We start from the raw sequence: 15,200 nt of genomic DNA on the forward strand, positions 1-15,200 counted from the left end.
TACCCCTCTGCTCCCGCTACAGTATGTCTCTTTGGTAACCAAAGTAGCTTCCTGAACCGATCCACCGCAGTGCCTGGGACAGACGGAGTGAAAGAGAGAGTGAGGAATTTTAGAGGATGGGTAAGGGGGCTTAAGGGAAAACACACAGAGGAGAGAAGAAGAAGAAGAGAGAGAGAGAGAGAGAAGGAAAGGGGAGAAAGCAGAGGAGAGAGTGAGAGGAGAGACAAAAACCCAGCAAGCCTCCCTGGTGTGAGGTTTCTTGGCTTACTGACGTGTGCGCACGACTCTCGTGGCACGGTGAGTATTTCCCCCTCTCATTGAATACCTGCAGTTATGCGTCTTTTCGTAGTAATTATAATCATGACTCCCCGTTTTGTTTCGTCTTTTTAACCCGACTTAAAATGTACGTGCCTGTGTGACAGCTGTGAAAAAGAGCTGAAATTCATAAGTCGTGTTAGCGTAAAGATAGCGGCTCGTGCTCCAGTGAGAGCGCACGCGAGGTGGTGGGGGGGCAAAAAATGTTCTTACCTGACAGCTAAGTCGTTGAGCAGCTCTATTTATTTTACCCATGCTCTGTGTTTATCATCTCAAAACTCCGCGTGTGAGTGCGTGTGACAGCTGCTGGGGGGGGGGGGGCTAAACCAACCCGTATAGATGCTCGTGTGACTGCCTCACTCAGTACTAGGGTGTTCTTTTGCGGTTACGTGAGAGTATAGTGACAGTGTTTATCTATCCGCTTTGCACCGTGAAAAAAAAGAGAAAGAAATGATGCGAGTGGATTGTCAGAGTGTGTCTGCGCAGAAACCACGAGCAAAACCTTCCACTGAGTCATGGTATCCACGTTTAGTTCCCGTGAAGTCTTTTATTTCCTAATGAGTGGTTTCATTGATTTCTCCAGGGCTGACAACCAGTGCACACCTTTTAATTCGGGGTACGCGCACTCCCGTCGTGCGCGTCCATGTCGAGTACTCCTTCCATTTTTTGGGCCAAGGTCTTTTCTCGTGTTAACCTATATCTTCTCGATACGCTCCTTTTGTGCCTGTCTTTAAAAGATCTCTCCACACGTAGTTCGTCCCCATCTTCTCTTCTTTCTGCTGCTTTTGCTTTCGTTTTATTTAAGCTGGGTTGTTTCTTTCACATCCTCTCCTTTTTTCCATCACTGCCTCTTTCTTTCTTGGTGTCTCTTTCCTGAGAGGCTTAGAGGTGATGCCAGTCTGCAGATTGTGACAGATTGGAGTGAATTAAACCTTTTGTCCCCCTTGTGGCTCCTATCTAACCAATTCAATTGGCTCATTACTTTCAGGATGAAGGAGCTGAGGGGCTGTGTCAGAGCACTAAAATGGGATTGTTATCACAAATCTAACAGGAAACTGATTTTTTTTTTCTCCTTTGCTCTTTTTTTAAACTCAAACCCAATCTTAAGTCTGAGTGCTTATTTCTTCAAAAGCCACAGCAGCCCTTTAGAAGATTTCTGGCACAATAAATCAGTGCTTTTAATTTTTAATCCAAATCTCTTACGAGCCAGCAGGTCGTATTTTTGTTGTTGTTCTTGGATTTCAGTGTGTTTCTATGACTTTGTGCTCAAAAACTGGGTGCTGTCCGTGGTGCTGAACAAGTCTGAAAACAGGGTGCTTTCCGTGGTGCTGAACAAGCCTAGGAGAGCAACTTGGGCACATCCACTCGTTTGTGCAATTTTGCAACTCCACTTTGATTCACACTCGTTTCTGACCACTCTGGCATTTCCTCCAACATGTTAGGAAGTGTGATTATTTCTTCGTGAGCCCACTCCTCTGTGCCCTCTGATCTTATCTTTATACCTCATCGGTCTATCCCTCCAATCATGCTGTGTCATTTCTCGGAATTGTTTTTGAGTTCACGGTGACCCTGCCTTGAACTCTTTAACTTAAACTTTTCAGCACCAGTCGACTGTTACTGTGGCAGCAGGAGCTGAAATTGGCCTGCCGTGTGATTTAGACCCCCCGGTTAAAGAAGGAAAGTTAAGACCAGGGCAGTGGGAAACTCATGTGCCGCTTAAGCCCATGCAAATCCTCAGTTGTTCCCTTGTGTGGCAGATGACAGTGCCAATTTGCATCCTGCCCTTTATGTATCTTGTAAGTTTTCCTTTTAATCTCAGTGGCTTTACATCTTTCATGTGTTTGTCTGACTGGACTTTTTGTGGTTGTGGTTCCTCACTTCTGTCTGCCCCATTAGTAATGCACTCCTTACTTCATCTGCTTCTTTCAGCCTTTCAGATGCCCAAACTTGTCATTTCTCAGACTATTTCTCTAATGTGTACCCTCTACCATCACCCAGTTCTGTTCTTACACATCATTATTGTGCCTAGCGCACAAAAGAAACTCTATTCATCCCCGCTGCTGCATAGAAACCGAGGGAACTTCTATAGTGGTCACATCTCCCACAATGGGTGTCCAGATAAGACGAGACCAGGCTTAATCTTTAAGAGTTTGTTCCCCAGTAGACTACTTTTTTTTGTAACCAGACTTCTCAAAGACTCAAAGGTTTGTCATACAAAGAGAGAGCAGAATAATAAAGTGGTTCTCATGTTTTAGTCATTATTTGACATTAAAGTTTCTGTTGTCACAGCCGTCGGAGGTGCACGATAAATGGCCCATGCTGTTAAATTAATTTGCGACCCTGAGCGTTACTTTTTTAAGTCATTATTTTATGCAGATGTATTGTCGTATGCTTAATAGGTGTGAATAATTGATTTGCAGTTTCTGTGCAGCAAAAAGGGGGTCAGGATTTACAGGGGGTGATGCAAGAAACTGTGGAGATTTTTATTAATGACCGTGAAACAGTGTAGTGTGAGTTCAAATAAGAGCTCAGAGCAGCAGTGATATGCTGAGGAAAGGCTCAAGCGCACATTTTTCAAACCTTAAAGCAACGTGTTACATCAGCTGAAGAACATGGATGATTCCACTCCCGTCCTCTACTGAAAGAACAAGAGGTTGAAGCTTGAGTTGTTGTTTAAAGAAGTTCTTTTGCTTTCTTTCCAAGCTCCTTAGATTACCATGACCTGGATGACTGAGAACCTACACAGATGAGTTGCTACATGTTTACCAAAAATAGATGGTGTAAGGGTGAAAAACCATCCCTGGTGTGGTGAAAATCAACTCTGGTCTCAAGCTAAGGGTTATATTTTAAAGTGGCTACTTAATTCTAGAGCGCAATGGTTAGCACTGTTGCCTCACAGCAAGAAGGTACTGGGTTCATATCCACCATCGGGGCCAGGACCTTTCTGTGTGGAGTTTGCATGTTCTCTCCGGCTCCCTTCCACAGTTCAAAAGCATGCAGTTAGTGGGGTTGGGTTAATTAGTGATTATAAAGAGGTGGAAATGGTTTTCTGTGACCTGTCCAGGGTGTACCCTGCCTCTCCCACAATGGCAGCCCCATGACGCTGAATTGGATAAGCAGAAGAGGATGGATGGATTACTTATTCTACCTCTAGCCCACAGTTTTGATGAACACAGCCCTGAAAAACGATGTTTCCTTAGTAAGCACTAGGACACTAGAGTAGTTTTTAGTGGCTTATGTCAGATTGCAGTGCTTATTTAATGCTTCTATTACACTGTCAGGTTTTATTTATTTCACCTTAATTGCTGCACACACAGGAAGAATGTGAAAGCCACAAACTAAAAAAGTGTGCAGCTGCTGATAAAGTCATTGCAAGTCATTACAGACACATCTCCAGCATCTAAGTGATTTCAAATGTTGACAGTTGGACCTAATTAGGTGTCTAAAGCTAGAGAAACATATTTTTCTAAGGAAACCAGTTAAGAATGTTTAAAGATTATAAGATCATACATAGGGAAATGTGTAAAGAAATGCAAACACCATGATTAATTAGTGGGAGTGTCTGCAGGTGAGTCACCACACACTATGCAGCTCAAAAAAACCTGTGTTAATAAGGTAAGGGAAAAACCAGGGTGAAGACCGTCTGGCAGACACTCACGTCTGCTCATTAGGCTCATTAAGCTCGTTAGGCATGTTGTGCATCGTAGTAACTGAAAGCAGTTCTCTCTTCTCTTCCTTCGTCTGGATTTAAAGAGATTTTTAGCAGGAAAAGCAAAGGGGGCAAGTATAAGATTTTGAAAAGTGAAAGGAACGTCAGCCTCATGTCCTCCACTTTTGCAAACACTGCAGTGAATACAAATCAAAGGAAAATATTCAAACTCTCAGGCTGACAAGTCATCTTCATTATTGTAATAAACCTCACAATATAGCTAATAATGTATAACAAATTACAGTAAGCATCAGCCTTCTCTGTGTTTCGCATGCCTCCATTACTTATTAAGCTGATGACACTGAACAAGATTCTAAATTAAGCAGAGGCTACACAGACACAGAAACTCTTAAATCTATACAGACAGCATGTTCACTGAGTTTTCAGAGAAGTCGTTCCCGGTCAACCAGAATTAAGTCACAGAAAGACCATGTGTGAGTCACGTAAGACCTCAACTCTCCTTCCTAATCTGTGTATCTGTTGCTCTGCTTTTTTTTTAGTCCTTCCATAATTTTATTTGTGAAGTCATCATTCGTTTTGTTGGCTCCTCTCTAACCTTAAACAGGATTGGTTGCCAGTGAATGTGTCACTAACTCATCTTTAGCAATAACAAGGCAGGACAGGAGGATAGCCTGTAGCTCTTTTTCCCCATGTGAGCGTGTCACATGGCTGTCTCAGAGTTTCCCGTCTCTAATGACCTCCCCTTAGTGAGCCCTTCCATATCTACCTATATTTCTGTCTGCAGTTTTGATGTGCCTCTCTCATCCTGCCTTCCAGATGAGTACGTGTAGCAGCCGTGCGTTAACCATCCTGTCCACAGTGTTCGGCGCCTGCGGACTGTTGCTGGTTGGGGTGGCTGTGTCCACAGACTATTGGCTCATAATGGTGGAGGGAATCATCCTACAGCAGAACCAGAGCCAGGAGGTGAAGATGGCGCTCCATTCAGGCCTCTGGAGAGTTTGCTTTGTGGCTGGTAGGAAGATGCAGCACATGTATATACATATATGCAAAGAATGACTGAATTCATATTTGATCATCACGCAGTGACAAACACACAGAAAGAGCAGCAGAGTGAGAGAGCAGAAATCAGAGAAAAGACAGATAGCAACCTTCCGGCCTTTGGAATCATAGCTGTCACAAATCATGATCGTTACCTGTGAGCAGGACTGCAGAGACCCACATGCTCTTTTGATTTTAGTGTGTTTCTTCATGCACCACTGACTTTGATCCTTGACCAACCCCAATATTTTCCACCTTTTGTGGTTGCTCACAGGATCAGAAAATGGGAGATGTGTTGCGTCAGAGTATTTCACCGAGCCCGATATAGAGATCACCACTGAAAACACTGCGAACATCCTGAGTGAGTAAAACACAGCAGCGGCATTACACTTCATCTACTGTGTGAGAGCCTGCGGCGGTGTCCCCCTGCTGACTGTTTGAGGGTACTGATGTTTGAGTGCAGCAGTTCATCAGTGTTAAAATTCATCAGCAGGTTCTGTAAGCTGACAAGTTTGAGAAAAAGAAATCCAAAGATGCTGAATTTAGAAAAATTATTCATCCAGTGATTCAAAGGTTTTATTTTTTCACGGTAAAGACTTTGCATGAGGTATAATACATTTTGTGTTAAACCCTTCAGATTGCAGTAGATTACCAGTGAATTAGTAAATTCAGTTATTTAACTCCATAATCTTATAGATATTTCACTACATTATTTATTATATCCTATATTATCTTTTTCATCTCATAATGACAATGAAAATGTTATTTATATAGCACCTATTAAGTGTAGGACTGTGTTAATAAAAAGGGTTTGAGTCTGTTTTTGAATGTATGCACAGACAATGTATCCACACTAACTGAAAGCACCCTTTGTGGACTGAAATCTGACTCTGAAAACGTAAAAGATTTGAACCTGATGACCTCAGTGGTCTGTCTGGGTTGTAGAGAGTGAGTGATTATATTTTTGTATATCTGCAATTGCTGTAAAGCCATTTATTTATATATTGTTGTCAGAAGTCAGAAAGAAGAAAATTACAAGGAATTAGAGGGGGGGGGGAAATGACAAATTCCTGTTGTCTCCAAGTGGAAATGTTTGTGTTTTACAAGTTTTATAGGACTTTCCTCGTAGACGTGACCCCATTGTAAAAAAAATAAAAAAATAAAAAAGTTTATTCGATTCATGCTCAATTCATCTAGGATGAGACATAAGTCATATGAAACATGCAAGACATAAAAAATAATGTAATTTAACTCTTTTAAGGCCAACATTATCATCTCCTCTCTCCCCAGTTTAAGGTCACATCCTAAAACGTGCATTTAACACTGTGACCTCTCCTTCCTCCAGAGATGGTGCGTACAGCCACGCCCTTCCCGATGGTGTCGCTGCTCTTTGTCTTCACTGCCTTCGTCATCAGTAACATCGGACACATCCGACCTCAGCGCACCATCCTGGCCTTTGTGTCCGGCATCTTCTTCATCCTCTCAGGTGGGACCCATTACTCATGTCCTGCTGTTACTGCTCCCTCACTCTGTGATTGATTACAGCGTCCTGGTGTGTCCTGTGTCACACATGCAGACACTCCATCACAGCTCTATTTCTGGTCTGTGATGCAGGTGTGGGGACTGTCAATAGAAAAGGTCAATGGATTTGCTTTGAATGTTCCCGCTGGGTTTTTCATTTGACTTTGTCTCGTATAAACTTTATTAACTTGTTAATTAGGAGTAGCTCTTCCTCCATATTTTAGTGGCATATTTTTTAAAAGAGTGTTAAAAAAATTTTGCAAAAACCTTTGACTATTTCTTAAGCAGCTTAAGCAGGTTTTTCAGCAGCATTTTCTTCATTAGTGCAGCCAGCTTGTTGAACAGCAGATGGCGGTAATGCTCCCGTTTCTGGTGCTCAGCCTGATCGTCAGTGGCCACATTGGGGCTTGTGTTCTCTGGCGGTTCTTTCTCCTAACACGCACTTTTGAGGAGGAAGCGTGACTGCAGAGCTCAGAGGAGTATCACGGAGAGTCTGATATGATGACTTCGACATGCCATTTCAGAGTATACGAGGTAATAAATGTTATGTAATGAAGGTTGCATAATGTTTATAGCCTATGCTGGAGTGTCACAGTGTTTTACTTTATGCCTTATTTTGATAATAGGGTGATAATAAGGTGCAAGTGTATCAAATTGCTTACATACTCTGCTGCACTAAGCCTCTCTGTGCTCCTGCCTTCCCTACTACACACCCCTCTCAACCCTCCCTCCCCAGCCCCTCTCCTTCCTCCTATTCCTTTCCTCACCCCTTCATTCAAAGGATATTATTTCTGAGTCATTGTTGCTGCAGTGGTGTGTGTGGAAGGATGTTCCACTGGCATCCCTGACGCAGTAGTCTGGTAAATATTGTAGTTTGTATTGGCAGGCTGGGTGCAATGGCACCCTGTTCTGGTTAATATAACAGTATTCAGCGCAGGAAATAAAAAAAAACAGCATGGGGCCACAGATGTTTAATCTTGGTTAGAGGCTCTCCCGCTCTCTCTGTTACTTGCTTTCCCTCCCTCTCTTTTTCTGTTTATCTCTTCCCCCAACAAACACACCACAGATGAGCTGCGTATGCACGCCTCCTTGCACCATTTACCTTCATGTTTGCTTCCCCTTTGTCTCACACTCAACGCTTCTTCTTTTCCTGCCTCTGACGTGTGCACGTGCCTGTGTGTTCCTCTGGATTTTCAGGCATTAACTCAGATAAAGATGTACTTCTGCTGCAGGATTGACAGCAGCACGGTTTCTGCATTTCCCACGCGTTTCAAATTTAAGTCAACAACGAAACCAGGCCATTCACGTAGAGGGCATAAGCACTTGACAGCCCTGTGGTGCACTTGAATGTTGCGGTGAAATATTCATATTTGCTGCTTACAGCATGATGCTGTCTTTGAATATTGATTCTGTGATGTTGGCCATATGTTGCATCTCATAATTTTAACATAGCCAAAGTAAGGTGGAGGGCAGGTAAGTGTTCCTGGAAAAGAGAGGTTTAAATGTTGTATGGGATGCTTCTGGCTGATTCCAGATCATCCGTTCACTTTTGAAAGGCACTTCTGTTTCCAGTACAGTGAATATACTGAATTTTCACTATAACATATTCAAGTTTTCACAGCATGCTGCATCAGTTCTGACTGCATGACTTTAATTAGCATGCTATGTTAGAGTAGCAGAATTATTCTCTTTCTTTTGTTACATTTTAAGTGGTGTTTTTTTTCGGGATTTCTTCTTCTTCTGCCTTAAGTTAAATAGCAAGTAACTGTTAACTGTTTAATAAAGAGAAATATCCTTACATACACCTAATCAGAAACAGCAGTCATTATAAGAGAACCTTATAATACTTAAATTATAATTTTCCTCCCAGTAATTCATTTTCCCACCTTTCATACCCTGACATGCTGCCAGTCTGTCTTAGTGAATTAAGTTATTAATTAAGTTGTGCTAACATAATAAGACATTTTTATAATGAAGATTTATTATTATGTATTTATGTATTTATTTATTTGCCTGATGAGGATATGAATGACATACAGTATGCCAGCATGTTCATTCATCCACTCATATATTAAAAAGAATGTGGCTTTCCTTGTAATGTGTTGCAATCCTCACATCATAGCAACTAAAGGATTTGAAACTTTTTTACGGGATTATGTTTGAGGTGGTTAAAGGTATGTTAAGCACTTGGTTATAGAAACACTGGTGTTATGGTTAAACCTGGAAAAACTCAAAGGTGGTGTGACAGGTTACGTTGATATATGCTGATATATCCTTTTTAAATCAAATTCTCACAGAAGTGCTTTTGAATCCTGAACCTAGTTACATGTTAACTGCATGTTAAAATCATTTGCCGCTGAAAGTAATCCACAGTGACAGTATGCTCTATTTTATTTCTTTTTATTTTATTTTTTGCAAAAAGAATCTTATTTTTTAAAAAGACTGTTTTCATTGTAAAAGGAAAAATGTTCAAAGGTCTTTGTGAATAACTGATATGAAATTTCTCGTCTGTCTCTCTTGTGTCTTTTCCATTTCTTTATCAGTGTAAGTATTTTGAAAGCTAATTAGTTGGCGTGGCCCCTCCCCATCTTTCTCTTTCACTCTGCACACATTGGTGTGGCTGTCTGGATCACTTTTGTATGTGACTTTCTTTCTTACACTCGGTGTCATTGTTAATGTGCTGTGTGCAGGCCTCAGTCTGGTGGTGGGGCTGGTGCTCTACATCTCCAGTATTAATGACGAGGTGATGAACCGTCCCAGAGAGCCTGAGCAGTTCTTCAATTACCACTACGGCTGGTCCTTTGCCTTCGCTGCCTCTTCCTTCTTACTCAAAGAGGTCAGTCGAGGCTCTGTGTGTGCTAGTTAGAAAATATGGGAAAGAGAGTGAGAGGCCCTTTTCAGACATGAAAACGTGAAGCTGCTTCATCTTTTTGTTAAAGCACAGCATTTTGTCATTCAGACATGGTTCGCTTATACAATATTTTCCTCACTGCTTCGTTAAAATATTCCCACTGCATCAGGGGCATCTCCAGATTCCCATTCCTGTGTTAGGTGTCTGCCTCAGAGTATCAGAGTGTGCAAAAGCACTATATTGCCAAAAGTATTCACTCACCCATCCAAATCAATGAATTCAGGTGTTCCTTCCTTTGTACACCTGTGGCCACTTCCATGCCACCTTTACAAGTGCGAGCGTGAAATTTCCTCGTGGCTAACGGTCAGCTGTTAGTGGTTTTATAACGAAGTGGAAGTGAGTGGGACTGACAGCATTTTAACTATGAAGTGATAAGCCACGTAAAATCACAAAGCAGGGTCAGCAGATCCTGATGCTTTTAGATTAGCTCAAGAACAGTGCATAGAGAGCTTTATGGAATGGGTTTTTATGGACACCCAGCTGTATCCAAGCCTTACATCACCAACCACAAAGTAAAGCGTCAGGTGCAGCGGTGTAAAGCACGCTGTCACTGGACTATAGAGCAGTGGAGATGTGTTCTCTGGAGTGACAAATCTTCTCTTCTCCATCTGGCAATCTGATGGACGAGTCTGGGTTTGGCAGTTGCCAGGAGACCGGTAGTTTTTGAGTATAGGGGATTATGGGGGATTCTAGTGTGGGGTTGTTGTTCAGGTCTGGGCTCAGCCCCTTATTTCCAGTGACAGGAAATCTTAATGCTTCAGCATACAAAGACATTTTAGACAATTTCATGCTCCCAACTTTGTGGGAACACTTTCGGAACGGCCCATTCCTGTTCCAACATGACTGAGCACCAGTGCATAAAGGAAGGTCCATAAAGACGTGGATTAGCCCTGACCTTAACCCGACAGAACATCTTTTTTGAATTAGAAGGGAAACTGTGAGCAAGGCCTTCTCATCCAACGTTAGTGTCTGATGTCACAAATGCCCTTCTGAAAGAATTGTCGAAAATTTCTGTAAACACACTCCTAAACCTTGTGGAAAGCATTCCCAGAAGAGAAGAAGCTGTTATAGCTTCAAAGTGTGGGCCAACATCATATTAAACCGTATGGATTAAGAATGGGATGTCACTCATGTTCATATGTGTGTGATGGCAGACGAGCAAATAATGTGCTGAAAGCAAGCAAAATGTAGTTTTTATAGTTTACCCTTTAAGCCGCACAGTGATTATTTCCAAACCTCGACCGTTATCAGTTCTGTTGTTAGTAATATATTGTGTCTATATTACATATTGTGCTGGTGGTGCAGGGGTTAGGTCTGTCAGCCTCACAGCAAGAAAGATATTGGTTTGAATCTTGTGGTGGGCGTGGGACTCCCTGTGTGCAGTTTGCATGTCCTCCCTGTCTCTTCACTGGTTTCCTCATGGTACTACAGTTCTAAGATTCTGGATAAAGCAGATAAAGTGCTTAAGTTGCATTGATTAAAGCATTTTATGAACGTGTTTAAAAGTGATTTATACTCTAATGCACTGTAGAAATTTGGGTGGCTGTAGCTCAGGTGGTGAAGCAGGTTACCTAGTAATTGGAAGGTTGGTGGTTCGATTCCAATGTGCATGCCAACTATTGTTGGGCCAAATGCATCCATCAGAGTGTGAATGTTAGATAGAAAAATATTAAGAGCATTGAAAAAAGTGTATCAGGACACAACAGACTCGAAGATCACTTCTAACCAAATTTTCAACACAATCCTTATTTTTGAAAGACATTTATGTTTTCCCATAGTCTCTATGACTCCTTCTTGGTTTTTATTGTGCCATTCCTCTTAAAAAAAATATATATCCTAGAAACACACCTACACTAATCAATTACTTTTGCTTCACATCTGTCGAAAAACATTGCCAGTATTGACTGTTGTGAAGTATAACAACACTTTTGAACACTACAATTTAAAGTGTCCTATCAACACTTTGTTGTTGTTTCCACTAGTGTAACTAAGAGCAGGATCTCTGCAGCTGAGAGAAAGCCGCGATACACCGCTGGCACACAGGCTTCAAGAGAAAGACTTTTCTTGTCTCTTGTGGATTTAGAATAGCAAAAATGCATCATGCCAAATGTCCCCATGTTAGGGTGAGAGTTTAACAGCTCACAAAGTAACGGAAGAGACACGTGAAGTTGTAATATTGTGCCTGCTTTCCTGTAATGTGATTGGAGGTAGTTCAAACTTGTGCTGCTTAAAAATTGACACGCCAGCATTAAGAAAAAGTGACCATGTGGTCACACAGAAATGAAGCTGATGTTGTAATATATGAGAGATGTCTGACAGTGTGTGCTTGAGTGTCTGATTGCACACGTGCAACACAGTTTGTATGGTGCAGGTACTCCCTGCTGAGTGTGATGATCTGTATTCTGAAGGTAATGTGAGGTATCAGTGGTTATGATGTAGAACAGCAGGTTTCCTACAGCTGTGCTCATGTGTGAATTCATGCATGGTGCAGTTTCACGTGAGTCCTCATCTTCACATATCCCTTCCTTCTCTCCTTCTTCCTCCCCCTCCTGCAGCTGCCTCTCTCCTGTCATCAGTGGCCCTGCTCTTAATGTGGTGCAGTGGCTGATTCAGTGTAAACTAACTGTCTCCTCCGATTTTTCCCTCGTCTTTTCTTTTCTCCAGACTCCTTGTTGGCTATTGTTTTACCTTTAAATTTATTTTATACATTCTTCTTCATGTCTCCTTTTATTAGTCATTTATAATCACATCCCACACACCTACTCGTTACTGTTTCTTTGAAATGTTGTTTCTGAACAAAATACGCACTGTCACATATAATCTAATCTCGCTCATCTCTTTAGGGGGCCGGTGTGATGTCAGTCTATCTGTTCATGAAACGTTATGCAGAAGAAGAGATGTACCGCCCCCACCCTGCGCTCTACCGCCCCCGCTTGTCTGAGAGCAGCGACTATAGCGGCCAGTTCCTCCAACCAGACTCCTCCTGGCCTCCACCAAAACGTGGACGCAGCACCTCTGAGGCCTCCAGCGACATCTCCATCCAGCTTAACCAGACTCCGCCAGCCCCATCAAAAAGCAACCTCCAAGCGGTTGGTCCGGGCAGCCCACCTTCTGGCTCTTCTTCCGCAGGAAGCTACCAGATGCCCCCACAGCCTACCGGTTATCCCTCCACACACACCCTGCCCAGGTCTCACTCCTCACATCCCCAGGGCCAAGCTCTTCCAATGGCCATGCCTCCATCACCCGTACCTCCCCCTCATTATCACACACACGTGCACATGAGCGCTTCCCCCTGTTAGGAATAAGGAGCTTCAGGAAGGAAAGTAGACTCTTCATAATCATGTACATTTATATGTGATGACAGTAAATGTTGAGCTTGAATTGCAGATCATGTTAGAGGAAGTGGAAGGAGACCAAATATATTTTCAAATGTTAGTTTTGGAGCAAATATGAACTGAGATCAAGGGCAGTTTTGGAGATTGAACGGGAAGCTTTAACAAAAACTGTGGACTGAGAGAAACAAATAGGACAAAACATGGAAGAAGGGAGAAATAAATGGGAGGAAAAAGTGATTCCTAGAAAGACATAGAAGGTTAAGCTGAGTTACAGAGGAGATACCAGCGAGGGAGAGTGAGGCAGGCAGAGCGTGGGGCTGCGGTATAATACGGAGATACTGCAGTGCTGCAGGAAATTTGTATGCACTTGGAAATGTACAATGCAAAACACTCTTCACAAAGAGAGAATGCACATAGCTTTTTTTTTTTAAACATACATATACTATGCCGATACATGAACTATGTACATTTTTACCAAATGGCAAATGCAGTTAAATATTCTATTGTCTTCTCTGAATTTAGTAAATCATCAATTCAGTTTCACAACTCACACTGTCAAGTTAGAGTGATCAATATCATGAATTAAAAATAGTTTTAAAAAGAAGTTAAGTAATGCTGAATTGAGAAAACTGTGTATGAATATTGTGTGAAAATAAAAAAAACACAGAAATGGATGATACAATGAAACATCGTCAGGAGAAATCAACTTACTGTTTTACATCTTTGTATAAGATACAAATTTCTAACTTGCTGTATATAATTGCTCACGAGGGTGTCTGTAGTAAACTGTAAATGAAGCTTTGGCACAAATTACATCAACGAAAGGTCTGACTCATTCTGCTTTGGAGGAAGACTCTGCAACAGGCGCACCACAATCAGCAACACGCCCTCAGGATGCAGGCATGCTGGTTTGAAGGAGGAACCACCCAACAATGATACAGGGGGCTGATGCCCTCTACTGGCCACTGTCCTGCACTGACCCCGGTAGCAGCCATGGGTCTGGTTCACTACTTTAATGCACTCTTCCTGCTTCCCTGACCTCCACTGTGTGTCTATGGCTGGTGCAGCACAGATGACAAAGTTACACTCATGTAAGGAATGTATGACGATGATGAGACGAGTGTTTGTGAACAATACAAATCAGGAGTGACACATAACTTTAAAGACTGATTAGAAAGATTTTAAAAGCTTTGTAGCTGTAAATGTCAATCTGGAAAAAGTCACAACTAAGTATTAATTGCATTTTTACTTGCTGCTTAACGAACAGCGGCACTCACCATTAAAGGCAACATTTAATTTAACATTTTATTATTGCAGCATTGTTTGGCAGGCATTTGTGACAGCATTAGTACAAAGTTTTTAGAATATCTGAAATAATGTGAAAAACTAAAAAATATAATATTGATCTCTTTCTGTGTGTTGATGAGTCTCTGAGTGATCCCTGTGTCTATGAAATGCCGACAAATGACGATTAAAAATTTGTTATAATTTTTCATTGCAGTTCCAGAGTTTTCAACATATTCAGCTTGCTCTCAGGCAGGGAACATAAAATCCTCACATAATGATGCAGATTTTTTTCAGTAATAATTAACATGATTTATAGATTTTAACTGTGTTTTCATAAGTTTTACAACTTTTCCTTCCCCTTGGCTATTCATAAAACACTAACAGATAAACATTTAAGTGAGAGAAAAGTTTACACTTTTCCACTTACTAAAGAAACGTCTGTTTTGTTTTTTGTTTTTTACACTGGATCCACATTAAAAAAAAACAAAAAAACAACAACAACAAAAACAAATAAGGATATTTGACTTTCTGTTTTATAATTACAGGACAGTCTGGGAAATGAGCTACTAGAACTTTTTCAGTAAGTTTACACATTTATTTCTGACAATTTTAGCACAAAGAGTCATGCTGACCGATTTCTTTCATTTACTGCAACAGCATTTCTTTATCACGCAGAAGAATTGAGACACGTTGTTGAAAGTGCACTTCTTTTTCTTATATCAAGATGGCGATTAAAGGCATAGTTAAACTTCTTCACACTGACAGAAAGGGGAGTTTCACTGGTCCGGCCCATGATGTACAATGAGTTTGACATCCCTGCTCTAGAAGTTGAACGCTTGTTAAATGATGCAGAGTATCACAAAACCCAGAGCAAGGCAAGAAGAACCTGCACATCAGAAACATAATTTTTTCCTCTATAACAGACGTATTTGCTGTTTGTTTTAAGGTGCATCTCTCACAGCGAGACATCCCTATAATAGTGTGTATGGGCTCATTATAAAGATCACTGTGATGCTGGAGAGAGGGAAACACACTGATGTCCTTCACTGCATGAGTGGGATTAAAATTATAGCTCACAGCTCACAAGTATAAAGTGAGATCATTGTGATGTCATATTTCACTT

The 15,200-nt window shown here is 41.5% G+C and overlaps 1 protein-coding gene across 1 annotated transcript; it reads left to right on the top strand.

Moving 5' to 3' along the window:
• cacng7b (calcium channel, voltage-dependent, gamma subunit 7b) lies at positions 1–14,354 on the top strand. Its single transcript, XM_063488268.1, has 6 exons — positions 1–297; positions 4,802–4,997; positions 5,298–5,384; positions 6,369–6,509; positions 9,235–9,380; positions 12,299–14,354. Exons 2-6 carry the CDS (start codon positions 4,802–4,804, stop codon positions 12,752–12,754), a joined length of 1,026 nt encoding a protein of 341 aa, XP_063344338.1. The 5' UTR covers positions 1–297; the 3' UTR covers positions 12,755–14,354.
• The last annotated feature ends 846 nt before the right edge of the window (positions 14,355–15,200 follow it).

Source organism: Pelmatolapia mariae, linkage group LG10_11 (genome assembly GCF_036321145.2).
Source record: "Pelmatolapia mariae isolate MD_Pm_ZW linkage group LG10_11, Pm_UMD_F_2, whole genome shotgun sequence".
Taxonomy (NCBI): Eukaryota; Metazoa; Chordata; class Actinopteri; order Cichliformes; family Cichlidae; genus Pelmatolapia; species Pelmatolapia mariae.